The 21,788-nt window shown below is 40.8% G+C and overlaps 1 protein-coding gene across 3 annotated transcripts in view; it reads left to right on the forward strand.

The window, feature by feature from the left end:
* LOC132311089 (protein METABOLIC NETWORK MODULATOR 1-like) overlaps window positions 1-17,965 on the forward strand; it is a 39,235-nt gene extending 21,270 nt beyond the window's left edge. For 2 of the 3 annotated variants that reach the window (XM_059808817.1, XM_059808815.1), the window contains 2 exons: window positions 16,132-17,308; window positions 17,388-17,965. In XM_059808817.1, coding sequence (XP_059664800.1) covers window positions 16,190-17,308; window positions 17,388-17,516 — 1,248 coding nt within the window. In that variant the 5' untranslated portion in view covers window positions 16,132-16,189 and the 3' untranslated portion in view covers window positions 17,517-17,965. The remainder of the gene's footprint in view (window positions 1-16,131; window positions 17,309-17,387) is intronic. The other variant, XM_059808816.1, reaches the window with a different exon arrangement.
* Window positions 17,966-21,788: the final 3,823 nt, after the last annotated feature.

Raw genomic sequence — 21,788 nt, forward strand, 5'->3', positions numbered from 1 at the left:
CCTCCTCTCTCCTTACTAATGCCAATCGTCATCTTCGTAAGATTGTCCTGAAACACACAATGGGTAGAATGAAAAGTTACAGAGCAATTAAGTTTTTTTGGTAATTTTGCTAATGGAAAGAAGGCTGTTAGAAAGATTAGGTGCAAGTAAAACTGAAGACATGGAGAATGTAAGAGAAAGTGAGACATTCCCAGCCCCTGTAATTGGCATAGGAGTCCCGTTAGCAACTTGAACAGACTTAACAGGTGAAGGTATTAGAGAGTCAAGTATGGAAGAGTTACTAGTCATATGATCAGTGGCCCCTGAATCAATAACCCAAGTGTTAGAAGCAGTAGAAATAAAGGCCAAACTAGAATTACCTCCTTGTGAAGACACTCGAGATACATGAGAAGCAGAAGATGGAGAAGTGTCGGTGATAGCAACCTGAGCAAATTTCTTGTTCTTCTTCTCAGCTTGCTTAATCTTGAACCACTCCGGATAACCATGTTTCTTCCAGCAAACATCAACCGTATGTCTCGTACTATTGCAGTGAGTGCAGAGACGAGAAGTCGGTAGAAGGAGGAGCTGGTCGGGAACTCCTTTGGACAGCAAGAGCCGAGGTCTCTGAGTGATCCTTTATTGCCATGGTGACCTGTCTCTGTGCTTCACGACGAACTAGAGAATATGCTTCTTCCAGGCTTGGTAAAGGAGAGGTAGCTAGAACACGACTACTAACTTGATCCAAACTGTGATCCAAACCTGCAAGAAACATATAAACCCGATCCTCAGAAATACGCTTCCTCTGTTTCTCAATATCAGTTGCACACGTCATATCATTTGGTCTTCGATAATCAAGTTCCTTGAAGATTGAGTTTAGCTCATTGTAATACTCTACAAGAGGCCGACCATCCTGATGCAATTGAAACGACTTCTTCATCAGTTCATAAACTTGAGAAGAATCAGAGACATCAAGATAGCTTCTTTTTACCGCATCCCAAACCTCCCTGGCTGTTCCACACTGCACAAAGTGGGACATTAGATTTACCGTCATGGAATTAATAAGCCAAGACTTGACTAGGGCATCTTCAGCCTCCCATTTATCATAGCTTGGATCATCCTCTGCAGGTGCAACCTTTCTCCCTGTGATATACCCCTTTTTCTGTCTACCAGCAATATGCATCTCCAAAATCTGAGACCAAACACGATAATTAGCACCATCCAATTTAATAAGAATGGGAGAAGAAGTTTCGTGAATAGTCATTGTGGAGAACTTCTTGCTGTCAGATGAATTTTCGGTTAGAGAGGAAGAGTCAGTGGTTGTTTTGGCTGCCATGGATCGTGGCTAAGAGGTATTGAAGACAAGTAGCAGCAGCACAAAGAAGATTGCTGACGGCTGTTGCAGGTCTTTAGAAGTAAGGTTAAAATAGAAAAGAAAAGAAAGCAGAGGAAATTCCTTCCTTTTTTTTTTTTTTTCAACTCTGATACCAAATTGATAAATGGCAGAAAAAGTTATCTTTCTTTCATATATCTCAAGGGTATTTATACAGAATACACAGACCTATTCAAGGTAAGTCAACTATACAATTAATTTGACAACTAATACACGCTAACTCCTAATAGATAACAGCTGTAACTCCTAATAGATAACAGCTGTAACTCTTAATAGATAACAGCTGTACATTCAGCTGTAACTCTTAATAGATAATAGCTGTACTTGATCTCTCTCTTTAAAACCCTTCCGCTCTCTACTACTACCACAATCATGGCTTTTACTCGTTGGATTCTCACCTTGCTCGTACTCATGGTTGGAAGCGCGATACTCATTCTAATCCCGAAAGAGATTGGAAGGAAGGCCAAGGGACTTTCACGCAACCAAAGAGACCGAAGTATCCCTCTACTAATCCTTATGATCTTCTCATTGACAGGAACACAATGAATAATTATAATGAGGTGTTTCCGCTAGGAAGTACTGGTACGCCTAAAGGTTAACAAATGTCAAATACGGACACGCGTTGTACATGGCCCAACATGTATTGGATGCTAAAAACATGTTTGGATATATATATATTTTTACACACCACAGACACGCATGTCTAATGAAAAGGGGATTTTTAAATGATTTCGGGAAAAAGATGGGTTAAAGTATAAAGTATGTGAAATTATTTGAAAAGTTTCAATAATATAGAGCTCAAAACATTTCAAATTTTCAGTTTTTTATGTGAGGGGCCTTATTACATATGTCAACTATGATGGGAGGAGAGGGGAGTCAAGGGAGAGGAGAAGGGGGAAAGAGATATATACTGTTTGTCAATGAAGCTACGCATTATCTCATGGAACGTTCGTGGTCTAAATGATCCGGATAAAAGGAGGGTGGTGAAGTTGGCTATTAGGAAATGGGATCCGCATGTGGTGTGTTTGCAAGAAACGAAATTAGCTTCAGGTTCGGACAGGACTGTTAGGAGTATTTGGGGTGGAAGATTTGTGGAATGGGTTTCTTTGGATGCTTTGGGTTCCTCGGGTGGCATTCTTGTGATGTGGGACAAAAGATGGGTTTCTAAGCTAGATTTTTGGGTTGGTAGTTTCTCGGTGACTTGTGTCTTTTCTTTGGAGGAAGATGGCTTCCATTGGATCTTTTCGAGAGTCTATGGCCCTATTGGAGATGACAGAAGACACTTACTGTGGGAGGAGCTTGATTTGGTGGAGCATAGATGGCCTCATCCCTTGTATAGGAGGTGACTTTAATATAATTCGTTCGCCCTCAGAAAGATCAACCGGGGGACGGTGGACTACGGCTATGGAGCATTTTTCCTTTTTCATTGATGATCATAATCTGATTGATCTTCCTTTGGAGGGAGCTTCGTTCACATGGTCAAGTGGCAGAGAATGTCCTACACTCTCATTTGGATAGATTCCTTTTGGCAGGGGATTTGGGAGATTAAGTTTCCAAATGTTATTTAGGTGGCATTTGCTCGTCCGACTTTGGATCATATCCCTTTGGTTCTAGATTGTGGTGGAATGCGGAAGAGGAGTTCTCCCTTCAGATTTGAGAACACGTGGCTTCGTGCAGAGGGTTTCTTGGAGAGAGTTCGATCTTGGTGGGAGAGCTATGCGGTAACTGGTAGTCCGAGTTTTTCCCTTGCAGGCAAATTACGGCTTTTGAAGGAGGACCTTAAGAAGGGGAATAAGGATGACTTTGGGAATTTGGAATGGAGAAAGAATCGTGCTTTTGATGAGATTGCTGATATTGATAGTGTTAGCATATATGATAGCCTCGATTTATGGAATGACTTACCATATTATGATAGATTTGATTATGCATATGTTAGCATATATGATAGCCATGATTTGTGGAATGACTTACCATATTAGCAGAGATTTAATTTAGATTTGATTTAGTTTCTTTTCTTGTAATATGAGCATGTGCTCTTATTTTATGTATAAATACTAGAGCTGTGAATAAGTGATTGATCTCATTCAAGCCTTTATATATTATTAAATCTCATTCAAATATTTTACATATTTATCTTCTCTTTGTTCTATATTATTTTCTTCTTGGTATCAGAGCTAGGGTGGTCCGGCTGCAATGAGGGCATTACGAGTTCGGCACCACCCATTCGGGAATGGTCTAAGGTGAGATCGCCCATCTGGGAGGTGTCGGGTAGGCAAGGTGGTCCGACCTCAATGAGGGTGTTGCGAGTTTGACACCACTTATTCATAAATGGTTTAAGGAGACAGTTGTTTCTTTTTATGGTATGAGGAGACATTGTTGATTCTTTCATCTACATTGTTTAAACATATGTATGAAGGGGAATGGTCTGAGGAGACATTGTTGATTCTTCCATCTACATGTTTTAAATATGTGTATGAAGGGAAATGGTCTGAGGAGACATTGTTGGTTATTTATGGTCTGGGGAGACATTGCTAATTGTTTATGGTCTGAGGAGAAATTTTTGATTTGTTGATTGGAACTTCATCTCAGAGAAAATTATGGCTAGTCAAATTTTCGATCCATTTGTCACAAGCTCTCAGCAGCTTGCAGACATTCTTACAAAGGGCGCTAACAAGATTGTGTTCGAGAATGCATTGTCCAAGTTGGGCGTTTCAAATATTCACGCACCAACTTGAGGGGGAGTGTTATCATATATGATAGCCACAATTTATTGAATGACTTACCATATTAGCATAGATTTGATTATGCATATGTTAGCATGCACGATAGCCATGATTTATGGAATGACTTTCCATATTAGCAGAGATTTGATTTAGATTTGATTTAGTTTCTATTCATGTAATATGAGCATGTGCTCTTATTTTATCTATAAGTACTAGAGTTGTGAATGAGTGATTGATCTCATTCAAGCCTTTACATATTATTAAATCTCATTCAAACATTTTACATATTTCTCTCCTCTTTGTTCTATATTGTATTTCTTCTGATAGAAAGGAAGGGGAGGGTAGCTTTAGTGAGGCTTTGAACCAAAGAAGGGTTGAGTGTCAAGCGGAAATTGCTGAGATTGATTTACTTGAGGAAATTTTGTGGTGGCAAAAATCCAGGGCTTTGTAGCTTAAGGAGGGGGACAGAAATATGAATTTTTTTCATTGGTTGGCAAATGCTCACAGAAGGGGTAATCATATTGGAAGACTCACGGTTGATGGGGAGATTCTATCCAAAGAGAAGGATATTTGTAAGGGGGTTACATATTTTTTTCATGAGGAGGAAGTCTTGAGGGCCTTGAAGAGTTGCAATGGGGATAAAGCCCTAGGCCCGGATGGTTTTTCGATGAGATTCCTTCTTGAAAGTTGGGAGGTGGTCAAGGGGGAGGTCATGGGGACTTTCTCCCCTTTTCATTCAAGGGGTCACTTTGAGAAAAGTTTGAATGCAATGTTTATTGCTCTCATTCCAAATAAGGGGGGAGCGACGGACGTCAAGGATTTTAGACCTATCAGTTTGGTGGGGAGCATTTATAAATTGATTTCCAAGGTTCTGGCATTGAGATTGAGGGATGTTTTGGATAACGTCATTTCGGATTTTCAGAATGCTTTTGTGGGAGGACGTCAGATTCTTGATTATGTTCTTATTGCTAGCGAGTGTGTGGATTAGACTCAATAGTGAGGTTTCGGGTGTTCTATGCAAATTTGATATCAAGAAGGCGTATGATCATGTTAGCTGTAGTTTCCTAAACTACCTCTTGGAGAGGATGGGTTTTGGAGTGAGATGGAGGAAATGAATTGAGTTTTGTATATCTAGTGCTCGGTTCTCGGTCCTTGTGAATAATGCTCCAATAGACTTTTTTGGTAGTTCGAGAGGGTTAAGACAGGGGGATCCGTTGTCTCCTTTTCTTTTCCTTATTGTGATTGAGGCATTCAGCAAAATGATGTCAAGGGCAGTTGACTTGAGCTTTTTGAGAGGCTTTAGGGTTGGCAGGGAGGCTGCTAGTCAACTGGAGATATCCCATTTGATGCTTGCAGACGACACTTTAGTCTTTTGTGATGCGGATGTAGCACAGATGAGATACTTGAGATGTGTTCTGATTTGGTTTCAAGTCGTTTTTGGCTTGAAAGTCAATGTGGGAAAAAGTGTCTTAGTACCAATTGGAGAGGTTCCCGATATCTCTACTTTGGCTCTTGTTTTGGGTTGCAACACTGGTTCTTTACCCATCTCTTATTTGGGTTTGCCTCTTGGGGTTTCCTTTAGGAGTGTGGGTATTTGGGATCCAGTGGCGGAGAGGTTTGAGGAACGGCTTGCTGGGTGGAAGAAACAGTACGTTTCCAAAGGAGGAAGGGTCACTCTTTTGAAGAGCACTTTGTCGAGTCTACCTACGTACTTTATTTCGGTCTTCCAGATTCCCTCTTTAGTGGTGGATAGGATTGAGAGGTTGCAGAGAAACTTTTTCTAGGGAGGTAAAAGGGAGGAGTTCTAGTATCATCTGGTGAAGTGGGAGAAGGTCTGCACTCCAGTGCGGCAAGGTGGTTTGGGAATCAGAAGATTAGTGCCTTTTTCAATAAGGCCTTGTTGGGAAAATGGCTTTGGAGATTCGGGATAGAGAGACGCAGACTTTGGAGGAGGGTGATTGTGAGCAGACATGGGGAGGCGAGAGGAGGATGGTACACCCCTGAGTTGAGATTGTCGTATGGGGTTGGGGTGTGGAAACACATTCGGAAGGAGTGGGACGAATTCTCCAAGCATATTAGATTTTGTGTTAGAAATGGGAGGAGGATACGTTTTTGGGATGAAATTTTGTGCGGGGATCGCTCCCCTACTAGCACCTTCCCTAGACTAGTTAGGATTGCTTCTGATCAACATGCCACGGTGGATGATTGTCATCGTCTTGATAGTGGAGTTACGGTGTGGAATGTTCGGTTCTTGAGGTTGTTTCAGGATTAAGAGATGGAAGATGCTATAGATATTTTGGATTTGTTGTATCCTCAGGAGATAGTGGAGGAGACTTCCGACATATGTGTTTGGATTCCATATTCACATGGGTGCTTTGAGGTTCGGTCATTTTATCATTGTTTGGCAGATGCTCCTGGATTACCATTTCCATAGAGGGCCGTTTGGCGAACAAAAGCGCCTCTCAAAGTAGCTTTTTTACATGGACATCCATTTTGGGATAGATCTTAACCCAGGACAATCTGCAAAGAAGAAGACAGATCGTAGTGAATTGGTGTTGCATGTGCAAAAATGGCGAGGAAACGGTTGATCATCTTCTTTTACATTGCCCAATGGCCCGAGATTGTTAGCTTATATTTTTGGGTTTGTTTGGGATTGTCTACCAAAGGCTTGATTGATGTTTTGAGAGGCTGTATAGTGGAGGCCAAGCTCATGACTCTTGGAGAGTCGCTCCTTTGTGCGTCTGGTGGTGTCTATGGCTTGAAAGAAATAGGAGATCATAGAAAGACACACACATCAAGGATATAATTTTATATTCATATGTTATGTTATGAAGAAGACTTTTTTGGATGTAGCGAGTCTACCACGCCTCACTACAAATGGTGAAATCGAGTCTTTCCCAACCAAAGAGAGTCATGTCTTTAGGGTTGATAAGCATAGTCTCAAGTTTCGTGAAGATGTGTTGAAATCCTGTTTGGTCGGACGTTTCGACAAGGATGTGGGAAATATTGAGAGGATTGAGGAATGGGCGGTGAAGACGTGGATGATTTCTTATGGGGTGAGGGTTTCAACCTTGCCTGACGGACTTCTTCTGTTCAGATTGCCGACAGAATCAAAGGCACGACGGGTACTGACTTCTAGGAAAAGGATTTGGGGTGATTGTTATCTGTCAATTGATGTGTGGTACTTCGCGGTGGGCTGTTCGGCGGTGAGAACAAGGCATAGGAGAAGAAGAGTGGTATTGTATGTTACCTCTACATTTATGGTGTCACAAGTTCGAAGCTATTGGTGAGATGTGTGGTGGCTTCAGTGACGTGGTGGCAGACGACAGGACAGACGGAGAAAGGGTTACCCTCCTTGTTGGCGACGGTGGTGTGATACTGGAATTTGTGTTTGTGGAAGATCATCGGGTGGCTTTTAAGGTGGCTTTGATGGAAGGAGTTACATCTTTCATACTTCCGATGTATGCAACTGAGCCATCTAATGGAGGTGACCATCAAAATGACGACGTAAGGAGACGCTCGGCGAATGTTCGACCGGAGTTATAGATTCAGATCTCTGCCCAAGGACAGAGACACGTGAGATGCACGGCACGATCAGAGACTAGGGCAAGGACATACAAGAGGCCGTTGCGTGCGCCTCTTTTACATGCTGATTTTTCTGCTGATTCTCGGTTCCTCCGCAAAGCTGATTCCTCTTTTGGGGGGCCACGTGTCCAAGATGGTAGGATAAGATTGGATGCCAGTTGTGAGGATGGGCGTGGGAGTGGGTCTGGCCCATCAGATTCTGGACTTGATCTACCAAGAAATGGGCTTTCTAATTGCCAAGATTGTTTTTGTTCAAGATGGGATGCTGGTCTGGGCCGGCTTATGGGCAATCCAATTTTGATGTAGCTTGTGAGGTTTCCTCTAAGGCTGGGCCTCACTATGGACCATTGGGTGGTACGTATTGTGCAAGCAGGGAGGAGAGAAATGATGGGCCTAGACAGGTGAGTAAGTTTCCGCCTCAACTTTCTGGGGCTGGCCAACCCACAGACATGTTAATTTTGTTGGGCCTGTTGGTTCATCCTCATCATCTGACGTTGGGGTTAGGGTTAGGCTTGGGCTTGAAAGGTCCAAGCTTTTTGGAAGTCTGTTATAGAAGGAGCACAATGATATCCAAGGAAGAAAGAGGGTGGTCCAGTGAGGATCCAATAAGAAGTTATTTATTTCAGTGCTAAGACTACCCACAGACAAAAGAGTTGGCAAGGATAATACTTCTTCATCCTCACAGAGTGACACAAGGGCGTCGGCTTCTACGCGGCATCAAGGGTATGAGGGTAGACAGTGGTCTGCGGTAGAAAAGAACAATTGGGTGAAGGTTAGTACAAGAAAGTCTGGGTTTGGTGCAGGAGAGAAGATTTTTCGGCATGATTTGTGTTGTCAGAAAATTGGTTCAAAGAACATATTCAGGCCTGTCTTCTTTGTGTTGGATATCTCTGAGGGTATTGGACGAAATGATGCATCACAGCGGCATCAAGTTTGGCGATGGTCACGCAATGATAAACAAAAATGGGTTATTCGTCATCAAATAGAATGTGAACCTGGTATGTTCCATTCTCTGCAATCTCATAATCTTTTCTCTAGCCCTTCCTCTTCTGCTTCTACTCCTTGTTGGGTGTTGAGGGGGGAGGTGGTGGAGAATAAATGGAGGCTCTCGCCTGTGGCGGAAGGGGCTGTCGATGAGGAGGAGGGGAGGTTGAAAGGAGGTGGGTGTCTCGGGATGTCAGAAAGGGATGCGACGTCTGGGGAGGATGTTTCTCGAGATCAGAGCGGGTTACGGTTTGTGTGGGAAGAGATATGAGGTTCAATCTTGGTAATGGCGCTACTTTGGCTTTGGTGAAGGAGTTACATGTTTATAAGATGCTGAAAAAACTGAACCGAACCTTGGATTTTGGTTCGGATGCAATCGGGGATGTCTTTAATGGTATCATAGGCACTCCTATACGTAATGGAGTGGCTAGTACCGTTGAAGAGTGTCGAGGTAGGGAAGCTGAGGACATTAAGCCAAATGACAGAGCGGTGGCGTTATGGGAGGAGGCTGATGTTTTGGAGTGCATTCAACCTTGTCTGAGATACGACCGGATGGGAGATGGAGGGGTGTTCATGAAGCAGTTCATGAGGATAGGGGGATGGATTGGGTAAAGGAGAATATTAATGATGTAAGCAATCTGTTCGGGGTTTCCTTTGAGCCAAATGAGAAGCAGGCTCGTATGGTTTTGCATTCTATTGTTGAGGGGGAGATTGGGGAGGAGAGGGGGTAGCAGAAAACGGACAGTGAGCAAGGAAAAGAGGCTGACTCCGTGGAGAGGGTGTAGGGATATCCGCAACTTGTTCTTTAGGGTGAATTATGAGGGGACTAATGGGTCGGGAGGGAGAGGAGTGAGGAGAGTGGTAGAGGGAGAAGGAAAGGGGAAGGGGTATCCATCTGTTATTAATGAAGTGCAGAATTATTTCATGGAACGTTTGAGGACTTAATAACCCGGACAAAAGAAAAGTGGTGAAGATGGCTATGAAGAAGTGGGGTGTGCATGTGGTTTGCTTGCAGGAGACAAAGTTGGTTGCCATGTTTGGTAGGGTGGTTAGGAGCTTGTGGGGGGGAAGCTTTATTGAATGGGTGGCTTTGGATGCTTTGGGGACGTCTGGGGGTATTTTGCTGATGTGAGATAGGAGATGGGTTTCGAAGACGGATGTGTGGAGAGGGAGATTTTCCATCTCGTGTGCCTTTTCCATGGAGGAGGATGGGTTTGGTTGGGCTTTCTTTGGTGTTTATGCCCAGTTGAGGATGGAGAGGCACATATTGTGGGAGGCGTTGGGGGTAAGGAAGGATCAATGGGGTCTTCCGTGGTGCGTGGGGGACGATTTTAATGTTGTTAGATCCCCGTAGGAGAGATCGACAGTAGGAAGGTGGACATTGGCAATTGAGCAGTTCTCAGAGTTCATTGATGGTTATCATTTGCACGATTTACCGCTGGAGGGAGCTGTTTTTACATGGGGGAGTGGTAGAGAGGCCCCTACATTGTCACGATTGGATTGTTTTCTTATATCCGGAGATTGGGAAGAGAAGTTTCCTGATGTGATCCAGGCAGCTTTGGCTAGATCAACTTCTGATCATATTCCTGTGATTCTAGATTGTGGTGGATTGAGAATGAGGAGTACTCTTTTTCGATTTGAGAACATGTGGTTACGGGTAGAGGATTTCCAGGGGTGTGTGAGGGCTTGGTGGGAAGGGATTAAAGGTGGATGGTAACCCGAGCTTTATTCTTGTGAAAAGCCTAAGGGGCTGAAATATGAGATCAAAAGGTGGAATAAGGAGGTGTTTGGGAACCTCGAGTGGAGGAAAAATAGGGCCTTCGCGGAGATTTCTGAGATTGATAGGCGGGAAGGAATGGGCGGTATTGATGAGAGTTAGAAAAGTAGGAGGGATTCGTGCCAAACAAAGCTTGCGGAGATTGCAGTGTTGGAAGAAATTTCTTGGAGGCAGAAATCTAGAGCTTTATGGCTTAAAGAGGGTAACAAGAATACTAAATTTTTCCATCAGGTGGCTAATGCTCATAGTAGAGACAATCACATTGGGAGGATTACTATTGATGGGGAGCTTGGGCTTCACTTTAATTCCATTTCGGAGCTTAGTAGAGATAGAATGGAGATTCCGTTCTCTGAAGAGGAAGTGCTGAAGGCGCTTCAGAGTTGTAACGGGGACAAAGCTCCGTGTCCGGATGGCTTTACTATGAGTTTTCTTTTGGAGAGTTTGGGTGTGGTCAGGGGAGAGGTGATGGATACGTTTCATGCTTTTCATTCTCACGGGAGGTTTGAGAGTTTGTTGAATGCCTCGTTTATTGCACTTATTCCAAAGAAGGGGGGGCTTCAGATGTGAAGGACTCTAGACCTATTAGCTTGTTGGGGTGCATTTACAAACTAATAGCTAAAGTTCTAGCTTATAGACTTAGGGATGTTTTGGATGATATCATTTCAAAGTCTCAGAATGCCTTTATTGGTGGGCGTCGGATTCTTGACTCAACTCTTATTGCTTGCAAATGTGTGGACACGAGGCTAAGGAGCGGTGTTCCAGGGGTTCTTTGCAAGCTTGATGTTGAGAAAGCCTATGATCATGTGAGTTGGAAGTTTCTGTTGTTTTTGATGGAGAGAATGGGGTTTGGGGACAAATGGAGGCATTGGATTGAAGCCTGTATTTCTTCAGCTAGATTTTCGGTGATGGTTAATGGGTCTCTAACTGGTTTTTTTGGTAGTTCGAGAGGTTTGCAATAGGGGGATCCATTGTCTACTTTTCTATTCATTATTGTTATGGAGGCCTTGAGTAGGTTGATAGGGAGGGCGGTGTAGTTGGGTGCGGATGTTGCTCATCACCTGGAGATATCTTGCTTATTGTTTGCGGATGATACTTTGGTGTTCTGCGAGGCGGAGGTGTCCCAAATAAGGTACTTGAGGTCGGTGTTGGTTTGTTTTCAGGCGGTCTCAAGCTTGAAAAGTAAATGTAGGGAAGAGTGCTTTGATTCCAGTGGGGGAGGTGCATAATATAGGTAAGTTAGCCTCTATTCTTGAATGTGGAATTAGTAGCTTTCCAATTACATACTTGGGGTTACCTTTGGGAGTTTCTTCGAGGACTGTGGGTGTTTGGGATCCAATGGTTGAGAGGGTTCAAAGGAGACAGGCAGGGTGGAAGAAGTAGTACTTATTGAAAGGTGGGAAGGTCACTCTTTTGAAAAGTACGCTTTCAAGTATTCTTACATATTTTCTCTCTTTTTTTTTTTTTTTTTTCAGATTCCATCCGTGGTTGCTACTTCGATTGAGAGGCTTCAGCGGAACTTTCTATGGGGTGGTTTACAAAGCGAGTTTAAGTATCACCTTATCCGTTGGGAGCAAGTTTGTAGGCCGATTCAGGCTGGAGGTTTAGGGTTAAGGAGGCTAGTGTCATTTAACAGGGCGCTCCTAGGTAAGTGGTTGTGGAGGTATGGAGTGGAATGCTATAGGTTGTGGAGGAGGGTTATTTTGTGCCGGTTTGGGGGGGGGGGGGGGGTGTTGGTTAGGATTCCTGGTGGTGTTGGTGTTTGGAAATCCATTAGAAAATGATGGAATGAGTTTTGGAATGAGTTTTCAAAACACATCAAATTCAGAGTTCAGGATGGTAGGGACGTATGCTTTTGGGAGGATCTTTGGTGTGGGGATTGTTCTTTGGCTTGTTCTTTTCCCAGATTGTTTAGGATTGCTGGTGACAGGCATGCCTCGGTTGCAGACTGTTATCAGCTTGATAGCGGGAGGTTGACTTGGGATGTGCGGTTTGTGAGAGCTTTCCAGGATTGGGAGTTGGACGACATTTGTGGGTTGCTAGAGTCCTTGTATCGGCATGAGAATTGTGGCAGAGGTGGAGATTCGCTTGTCTGGGTGCCTTCTGCTCGGGGAAGGTTTGAAGTGAGTTCATTTTTCCATTGCCTCGCAAATTTTACAGGGATTACGTTTCCATGGAAAACAGTGTGGAGATCTAAGGTGCCACTCAAAGTGGCTTTCTTTACGTGGACAGTGGTGTGGGGCAAGATTTTGACGCTTGACAATTTGAGGAGGCGAAGACAAATAATAGTTAACTGGTGTTGTATGTGCAAATGTAATGGAGAATCGGTGGATCATCTTCTTTTGCACTCTCCAGTGGCTTTTGACTGTCGGTGTCTTTTGTTAGGCATGTTTGGGGTGTCGTGGTTGATGCCTAGATCTACGAGAGGATTGATGGAGGCTTGGAGAGAATGCTTTGTGGGAGGTCATGCTAGTAGGTTTTGGAGGATGGCACCGTTGTTCTTATGCTGGTGTCTGTGGAGGGAGTGGAACAATAGATCCTTTGAAGGAAAGGAATCCTCAATTGTTGTTCTTAAGTCAACTTTTATTACTTCTTTATGCTTTTGGGGTTCTGGAAGGCATTGTTCCTGCCTGAAGGAGACAATTGATTTTATTTCTTCCTTGGGTCCAAAGGGTCCTTTTGTTGCTCGTGGGATGCGTTCTCCTTTTGAACATTATTTATTGAATTTGCTTAATTATCAAAAAAAAAAAAAAAAAAGAAATAGGAGATCACATGATGAAAAGGAAAATCATATTGGGTTGCTGAAATTCTCTATTCTTAGCACTCTTTTTTGTTGGGTTTTAGGAAGAAATTGTAAATCATTGGATAAGCTTGTAGAATTTTTGGATCTGATGAGGGTTTAGAGGCCCTCTTTGGCCTTCTTTTGTTTTTGAGGGATGCGTTCCCCTTTTGAACGTCTTTTAATAAATTCTTACTTATCAAAAAAACAAATCATTTACTCTAAAAGCTTAAGCTGGTAGAGAGGATGTAACTTCAATATTTAAATCCTTCAACACACCCCCTTATGTGCCTTCTTTTGGTTTACGTGTTTTAATTTTTAATTATCAGGGTGACGGTGAGGTTTGAGCACAGGACGTTGCCTTCTCTAATACCATGTTTAGCAACCATCATCTAAAAGCTTAAGTTGTTTGAAATGGTGTAACTTTAATATTTAAATCCTTCGATAATCCTTTTAAACTTTACTTATTAAAAAATTCATAAAGAAAATGATACACATCTTACTCTCTTTCACAACAAAGCTTCAAACTTGAGCATCGGAGCTTGACTACCAGTGAGCCTTCTTTTTAAATAATTCTCTTTCTCTAGCTTTTTCTTTTCTTTTTGTCCTCTTCCTATCACAAATCACTTTTTCCTCTATAGATTCTCTCTTTTATAATCAACAAACCGCAATTCTTTTCTCAATTAAACCTTATTTCTCCTTATTTTTTTATTTTTTTTCGTTAACTAATTCTCTCCTAATAGAATTCTCTCTCTCTCTCTCTCTCTCTCTCTTTTTCATTCTTTGTACAAGTGTAATCTTTTGTTGTAGTTACAAATTTAGAATTATCTTTTATTATCCAATTGTCTCTCTCCTCTTCTTTTTTTCATTCTTTGTACAAGTGTAATCTTTTGTTGTAGTTATGGATATAAATTACAACAAATTTTATAAAGGGACTTAGCCTGATCTGCCCTTTTTTGTCTTGTCAAACGAGAGTTGTTATAGTTCATTAGTTATTGTGATCTGGGATTTTTTATTCTTGCATTTGATGAATAGTAGTCTTATAATATATTATCACATATAAAAATATATATCTATTAGTCGTCATGTCCATTATTTAATTTTTTAAGATTTGTTTTGTTTTTCTGTCTGTGTCGTGTCATATTCATGCTTCTTAGTATTAGAAATAGCTAGTTATTGGTAGAAAGGAATATAGCTCTTAGGAAGTTTAGCTCCTATGGTGTGGATAGAATGATCAACTCTCACGAATGACAAAGGGTATGCACGCAACTTGCAATTCCCTACTACACTCGGTAGCAGTGTTTTATGCTAGCCTGCATGACTTTAATTGAAAAAGGTTAAGATTTAAACTTCCCCTTGGCCTATGGTGAAGCCATGCTCTGGATCTGTGATCATGCTTCATTTAGGATGGCTCCTTTGAAGCCCAGAGTGATGTACTGAACTACTGATAAGAACTAGTTGCAGACATTACTTGTCACCAAAAAAAAAATGAAGATATAGGTCATTTTGGCACTGTCTGATCATGATTATATTTTATGTAGTTGGAAAAAGAAAGTATGATCAGCAGATACCATGGAATCAATTTACAAAATTTTGACTAATTAAATGCTTAGGGTCACAGCAAAATGTTGAAACTTGTGGTAGAATGTCAAAAGACATGAAATGTGAATCGCATCAGCTTATTATTGGCGATATTATGTTGCCATTCATTGGTTGACAATATTGTTAGAGGATTAGTTTTATTTTTGAGGGCAGTCTTGTCCTTTCCCTCAGTTTATTAGTTTAGGTTATTTTATATTCTTATATATTGTATTACTTTGTATCATCGAATAACAGCAACTACATATTTCTTCACTGCAATGGTCTGCAATTAGGATTTCAATTGCTTTTGCGATGCAATTTGGCATGCCTGCAATTTGCTGCAATATTTAGGATTGCAATGATACTGAGTTGAGAGATACGATTTGAACCAAATAGAAAGCTCTGGGTTGCGATGCAATGCAAACAAGTTGCTGCTATTACGAAAGAACAGTGAACTATGCAATGGGCTTCGACTGTTGCAAGGCGCTGGGATCAATTGAACAGAGACTATGCAAAAGTTGCAATTGCTGATTAGGGTTTTCGAGTTCCTGCGATTAGGGTTTGCGAGTTCCTGCGATTGCGAGATGCTGCTGCAATAAAAGTTGTGATGGGTTGTGATTATGGGTTGCGATAATGCTGCAATGCAAACAGTACTGCAAAGAGAGAGGATGAAAATGCTGCGATCTGTTAGAATTGCGAACAGAGATGCTGGTTGTGTGCGATGCAAACCAGAAGAGAAGATATCCAAGTAGTGAAGAGAGAGAAATTGCAAGTCCAAGATCGTCAATTTGTGGTAGCTGCTGCAATTCTGACCGATTGTGAGAGACAGTGGAACTAGGGTTCATAATTACTGTGAGAGAAGGTGCCAAACGAAACACAAAATCGATGCTATGTTGTAAGACTTGATGCAATTGCTGTAATGAAGCTTGATGCAATTTGCTTTATGGAATACTGCTCTGATACCATGTTAGATTTATGCAAACAGTAAAGAGAAGAGAAGAAATCTGTAGTTGCTGTTATTTGATGATGCAAAGTAATACAATATATAGGATTATAAAATAACCTAAACTAATAAACTGAGGGAAAAGACAAGACTGCCCTCAAATATAAAACTAATCCTCTAACAAGTATAACTTGGCTGAAATTGCACTTTTTGAAGCAGGAATTTTAGAATCGAAGTAGTTTGGTGAGTTACAATGATTTCCTATGCTGAAACCTAAATATTTGCAAAATGCTTTATTAGTGTTAGCATGTATTTTGTTTCTGTCTCAAGTGAGATCCATCACGTTGGCCACTATTTGCTACTATTGACTCTGACGATTTCCATTCTGTGTAGTGATGGCATCATAAAAGATCTTACTGGAAAGGCTAGAGAACTTGCACAATTCCTGAAAATGAACCAAGCCAATGAAGAGAACAGCCTCGATGCCCCTCCAAACATTCCTTTGAAGCGAAAGCGGGGTCGCCCAAAGAAAGATCAGAGCATAAACCGTGGGGAGAGTGCTCCTGTGCCACCTGGATTTGAAGGATTGAATAGGAACCGACCCCAACAAGTTGATCCAATTGATGATGGAAATAATGGCATGGTGGGTCAGGTAGTCACAGGAGTCGTGGAGGCAGCATTTGATGCTGGTTATTTGCTCAATGTTAGGATTGGCAACTCCAATATCTACCTGAGGGGTGTTGTCTTCAAGCCAGGACATCATGTTCCGATCTCAGCAGGAAATGATGTAGCACCACATGTTCAGATGATTAGGAGAAATGATATTCATCTGCCAACAGAAAATCAAACTCGTGTCCGTGGTCACAAAGCTCGATCCAGAGAAAGAAATGAACAGCATGTCAATCTTGGTGGAAACGAAGCTACTCTTCTACTGAATGGATCACAACTTACAAGTCAGATGCATAGACATGCTCCTCGAACTGAGAGCCCGAAGTCCTCAAAAAGAAAACGCGTGACTTCAGTGGCAGCACCTGATGTTCCTCTAGTGGGCTCGAGAGGCACAGTGGTGCCTGTTATACTCCAGCCAGTCAATTTATCTAATGCATTAACAAATGCCCAGCAAATACCTCCAGTTGCATCCCTGGCTGCTCAAGTGGTGCCCTCAAAAGGCAAACAGATTGAGACGGGTGCAAGCCAAGAGCTGCACACGCAATCTCAAACCTACTATCACATAACACCGAGAAGTGTGCAAATTGACATTGGTCCTTCTCGTCAAGGTACTTCAGAAGTCCTGCATGGGGAAGAAGCCCAGGCAATGAAATTGACCAGTGTTTCTATGCCAGGTGAAATTAATGAGATGGTTCAAGTTTCTTCACATTTCTCTGAAATGCAGTCTGAGAAAAGTAAGGTCACCGGTATATCGTCAATGGAAGATTCTAGGTTAACCTCGAATGAGCCTCTTTTTATCCAGCCGCTGCAAACTATTCATTCTGATGTTCATAATCAATCTGCACCTGTTTCTAAACCTTTGGAATATAGCAGAACTGGCAGAATGACTCAGCTTTTGCAGGTAAGCTGAAGCTTAAATTCAAAGATATATTTAACTTGAAAATTGCCAATTATGTGCTGAAATCATGCACTTTGTGAAGTTTTTGCAGGAAAAAATGACAGCGAACCAGGTGTCTCCGATTGAACGCGTGGACATAAATTCTAGACTTGAATCTGATGAATCAAGGAGCCCAGAAACTGATCCTGGAAATGAAGAAACTGTTCAGTGAAACACACATTCTCAGGCATCAAGTGTCTAATTACAATAGATCTCCTGCCTTGACATGTATAGGATCGCAATTTTGTACTACCTCCAGAGCTCAGCCAGAGGAATCCCGTCGAATCAGACATATTCTGTGAACTTTTGGGAACTGAATTCATGGAAAGGCTGCAAAGGTGGAATCCTTGTTCTGTTGTAGCTCAGATAGAACAGCTAGTGTTACATCTAAGACTGGTGTTTGGATTTATGATCCTAAAGAAAAGCTAACCTTTTTTTGTTCACTTTTGGTAGTTGAAATATAGAACATGTAAGTGGACAGCATGCTGCTACATACATGCCTGGCTTCTATGCTTTAGTTATAATTATCTCTATCAGTACATAGTTTACTGTAAAGGTTTCAGATGCAATTGCTTCAGCATTTCCTGTGTGGCCTAGCAGTTTGGAGGTTCTCGTCTTTTTTAAATATTAAATTTGTCTGTCTTGGGATTGTCTTAGTCGAAAGGTCACTTGGCCCTGGTGCTTCATGAAGCAGTAGGTCTGAGGTTCAATTCCCACCTGAGTGCAAACAATTCTTTGGTGTCATGCCTGCGCGGCCATATTCCATGACTTACCTGGCCTGGAGTGGGAAGGCACCCTTCTTGGATCCTTGAGGATTAGTCAGGGCAACCCCAGATTAAGGGTGCAACTTGGGTTGGGCAACTGGAACCCAACCCGAGCCCGCCTGATTTTTCGTGGGCTTGGACAATTATTTTTACAAATAGAGTGGGTCTAGGTTGAAAATTTTCAACCTAAATTTAATTAGGTTTGGGCTTGAGTTAACGTACTAGTAACCAGAGCAAATCAAAACTCAAATTTTAATATTATTTTCATATATATTTTTAATTTTAAATATATTAAATATAATATTTAAACTATGATTACTTTTTTTTCTTTACAGCTTCATGGTTAAATCTCAACTTATTGTATCTAACATTTAAGACAATTAATTTTCTAAGAATTTGTTTGTAATTTATTCATAATTTATAAAATGTCTAATTTTTTTTTTTTTTTTTTTTTTTTTAAGAGGAATTTAATCAAAAATTAATTCAAGATCATATTAAATTTTGTTGGTCCTAAGTTACCTTAAGGAATGTTTGTCTACTTAATGTCAAAAAGTGTAGTTTCAGTGGCTTCAAGTATGAATTCTATCTGCATTGTGCTTAGAAATAAGGTCCAGGGGTAGTATTGTTATTTACTATTGTGTAACACATTTTATTCACTAGTATGTAATAGTGCATTACAATGTATCAGCCTGTGTTGATTGAAATCACTGTGACAGTGGAGGTTCAGCACTTTAAATTCAACTATAGGTACTCATAGGGGTATTATGGTTTTTTCTCAGTTGTATTCCAGTTATATACATTTGCTTTGATAGTTGCATTGCACTGAATAACCTTGATTGTACCTACATTGTGAATTATAAAGTCTCAGGACTATCTATTAGCTGAGAAGGGTTTAATTTGTTACAAGGGTATTTTGGTCCTTTTCATTTGTATTCAAGAGTGTGACACGTCTCAGTGGTCCTAGAGGGATAGTATATGCAAGAATATTGCATTTAATATTGCATTCTTAGAGGCTAAGTTTGGAGAAAAATGGAATTTATAGCCTTGTATTGTGTGTGTATGAATTCTGGTGTGCAAGGTGACAAAACAGCTGAGGTGGCTTGCTATGATTGGTTCTCTCTCCTGAAAATATTTGAAATATACTCTATCAATTATTGGCTAAAGGTGACAGGTGTATATCCTTGGTGTGTGAGGCCTTGTGTATTCAGTGACTCTATAAATATGCTGTTATAGTGGTTTTTAAGGTTTTAAGCCTTATGAAAAATCTGAAAAGTGAGCTGCAGCTAGTATTGTCTCGAGAGCCTTGAATGAACAAGTTTTTCTGAGTGTATTGATGATGATTCATGCTAGAAAAACTCATTGAATCAAGCCTTGTAAGTGTATTTGCTGAGGAGATGTTGCTGTTGTTAGTTTCACTGGTGCAAAGGTTGGTTTGAGTAGTGATTTTGTGTTTCCAGCTGCTGTGGTCTATTATGAGGGTTGACACAGGTATAATTTAACTAATTACACTTGCTCAGTACTGTGTTTATGTTGAAAACATGCTGAAAATGAATTTGAGCTGTGAGATCACTTGTTAAGCTTATTTTCTAGTTTAATCTTATATTCAAGTACTGATTGATCATACTTAGCTATTTCATGAGTTATTAAACTGCTAGCAAGTATATTTTGATGAATCAAGATTGTTGAAGTTGGTCTTGTGATAGAAAAATGGTATGCTTTGATTTTGAGTGTTCAAACCCTAAGGCTAAAGCTGTATTGTGCTGATACAAGGACTGTGACTAAACTTTAATAGATACTCATGCTATGTTTGATTGTTTTAAGCTATGAACATGAGTACGACAGTGAAAGAAGACTGTGTAAGGTGCTAGTAAATTGATCTCGAAAGGAAATTCGCATTTTACCCTTCAAACCCTAATTGCAGCAGATTGTGGTTTTGAGGCAGTAACTTGGAGTTCTGTGTTGTCAAGCCTATTCTAATTGTTGGAAAGACTTGTTTATACTTATTTACATCTGTAATGGTGTGTGTGGTGAGCTTTGAGAGCTGTTTGGGTCCAAGCAAGGTTGCTTAGGACATGGGGAGTGCCTGTAAGCACTGTGGTGTACTAATGTGTGTATTGGTTGTGAAAACTAGTGTCTATTCCTATACTTGAATGTGTACAGAGTGTGAGACAACTGAGTGTGTAACAAGATACATACAGCTAGTAGTGGATTGCATATTGGCTGAGGCCAGGAACCAAGGTTTTCCTTAGTTGAGAAGGTTTCCTTGTAAACCTTGTATGCACTTATCCTTAGGTACTTGTTTTGATTAATGTAAGGATTTAAAATTGAACATAGTTTAACCAATTCACCCCCCTCTTGGTTCAACAATTGGTATCAGAGCCTTGGTCTGCATTGTGAGGTTTTCATAAGCCTGTAGTTGATCCTTGCAATGGATGAAGGTCAACTTATTAACAAAGCTCCAGGGTTTGAAGGTTCAAACTATGATTCTTGGAAAACTAGAATGGAAGCTTTCTTAATGTCTCAGTCCTATGATGTTTGGTATGTTACCATACATGGTGTTGTGATTCTCAATCCTGATAATCCCTCTGCTAAAGATAAACTTGTTGTAGCTAATGATGGAAAGGCCAAACATGTTCTCTTCAGTGCCTTGAGGCAACAAGAGTTCACTAGAGTTAAAAATTCTAAAACAGCCAAGGAAATGTGGGATTCTCTTCAGGCAACTCATGAGGGAAATAATGTTATTATGGAAAACAAAATTCAGCTCTTCCAAGTACAATATGAAGTATGCAAGATGGAAGAAAAAGAAACTGTTGCAGATTATATGTTCAAGATCAATGACCTTGTTAACAATATGAGAGCTCTTGGTGAAGATATTAAAGATGTTGATGTTTGTAAGAAGATACTCAGGTCACTCACTTCTAGATTCAATGCCAAGGTGACAATTCATGAAGACAAAGATCTTTCTCAGATGAAGATTGATGAGCTTCAGGCATCTCTCACTGCCTATGAGATGAGCATTGGTGTTCCAACAGTTCACAGAAGAGTAGCTGCTCTCAAAACCAAGGAAGTTATTGAAGAAACTGAAACAAAGTCTAAGGATGATCTTGAAGAAAATGAGGTAGCCTACTTTTCTAAGAAATTCAGAAAGTTCAGGTTCAAAAAGAAGAATCAGCTACAAAATTTAACCTATTATCGTTGTGGTAAGCCTGGTCATGTTGTGTCTAATTGTCCTAACTCAAAGGGGTAAAATCAGAAGAAGAATAAGGGAACAAATTACAAAGGAAGGTTTGGTAGAAAAACTCTTATCTTAGACTGGGATGCAGCTCCTGAAGAATATAAACCTGAGGAAGCACAAGAAGATGAATGTCTCTTTATGGCTATCCTTGAAACAACACAAGTTCCAGTTCAAGTTAAAGAAGATAGTGACATTGAGATTGAGGAAATTCTAGAAGAATGTGAAAGGCTTGCAGTGAAGTGTAATGAACAGAAGTCTCAAATAAAAAGGCTCAATTCAGAATTGTTAAAATCTAAACAAGTTCTCACAAAACACTTCAAACTTAAACTGTCAATTATGTGCTTAATTTCTCTTACCTTTCAAAGCCTATTGAAACCTCAAATCAACACTCAGTGGTCTCCTAAGAAGTGTAAAGAAGAATTGTCTCTTATTCTTGAAGAAAGGT

The sequence above is a fragment of the Cornus florida genome, unplaced genomic scaffold (assembly GCF_030987335.1).
Source record: "Cornus florida cultivar Cherokee Brave unplaced genomic scaffold, ASM3098733v1 CherokeeBrave_3.0.0_Hap2_Chr06, whole genome shotgun sequence".
NCBI classification, from domain to species: domain Eukaryota; kingdom Viridiplantae; phylum Streptophyta; class Magnoliopsida; order Cornales; family Cornaceae; genus Cornus; species Cornus florida.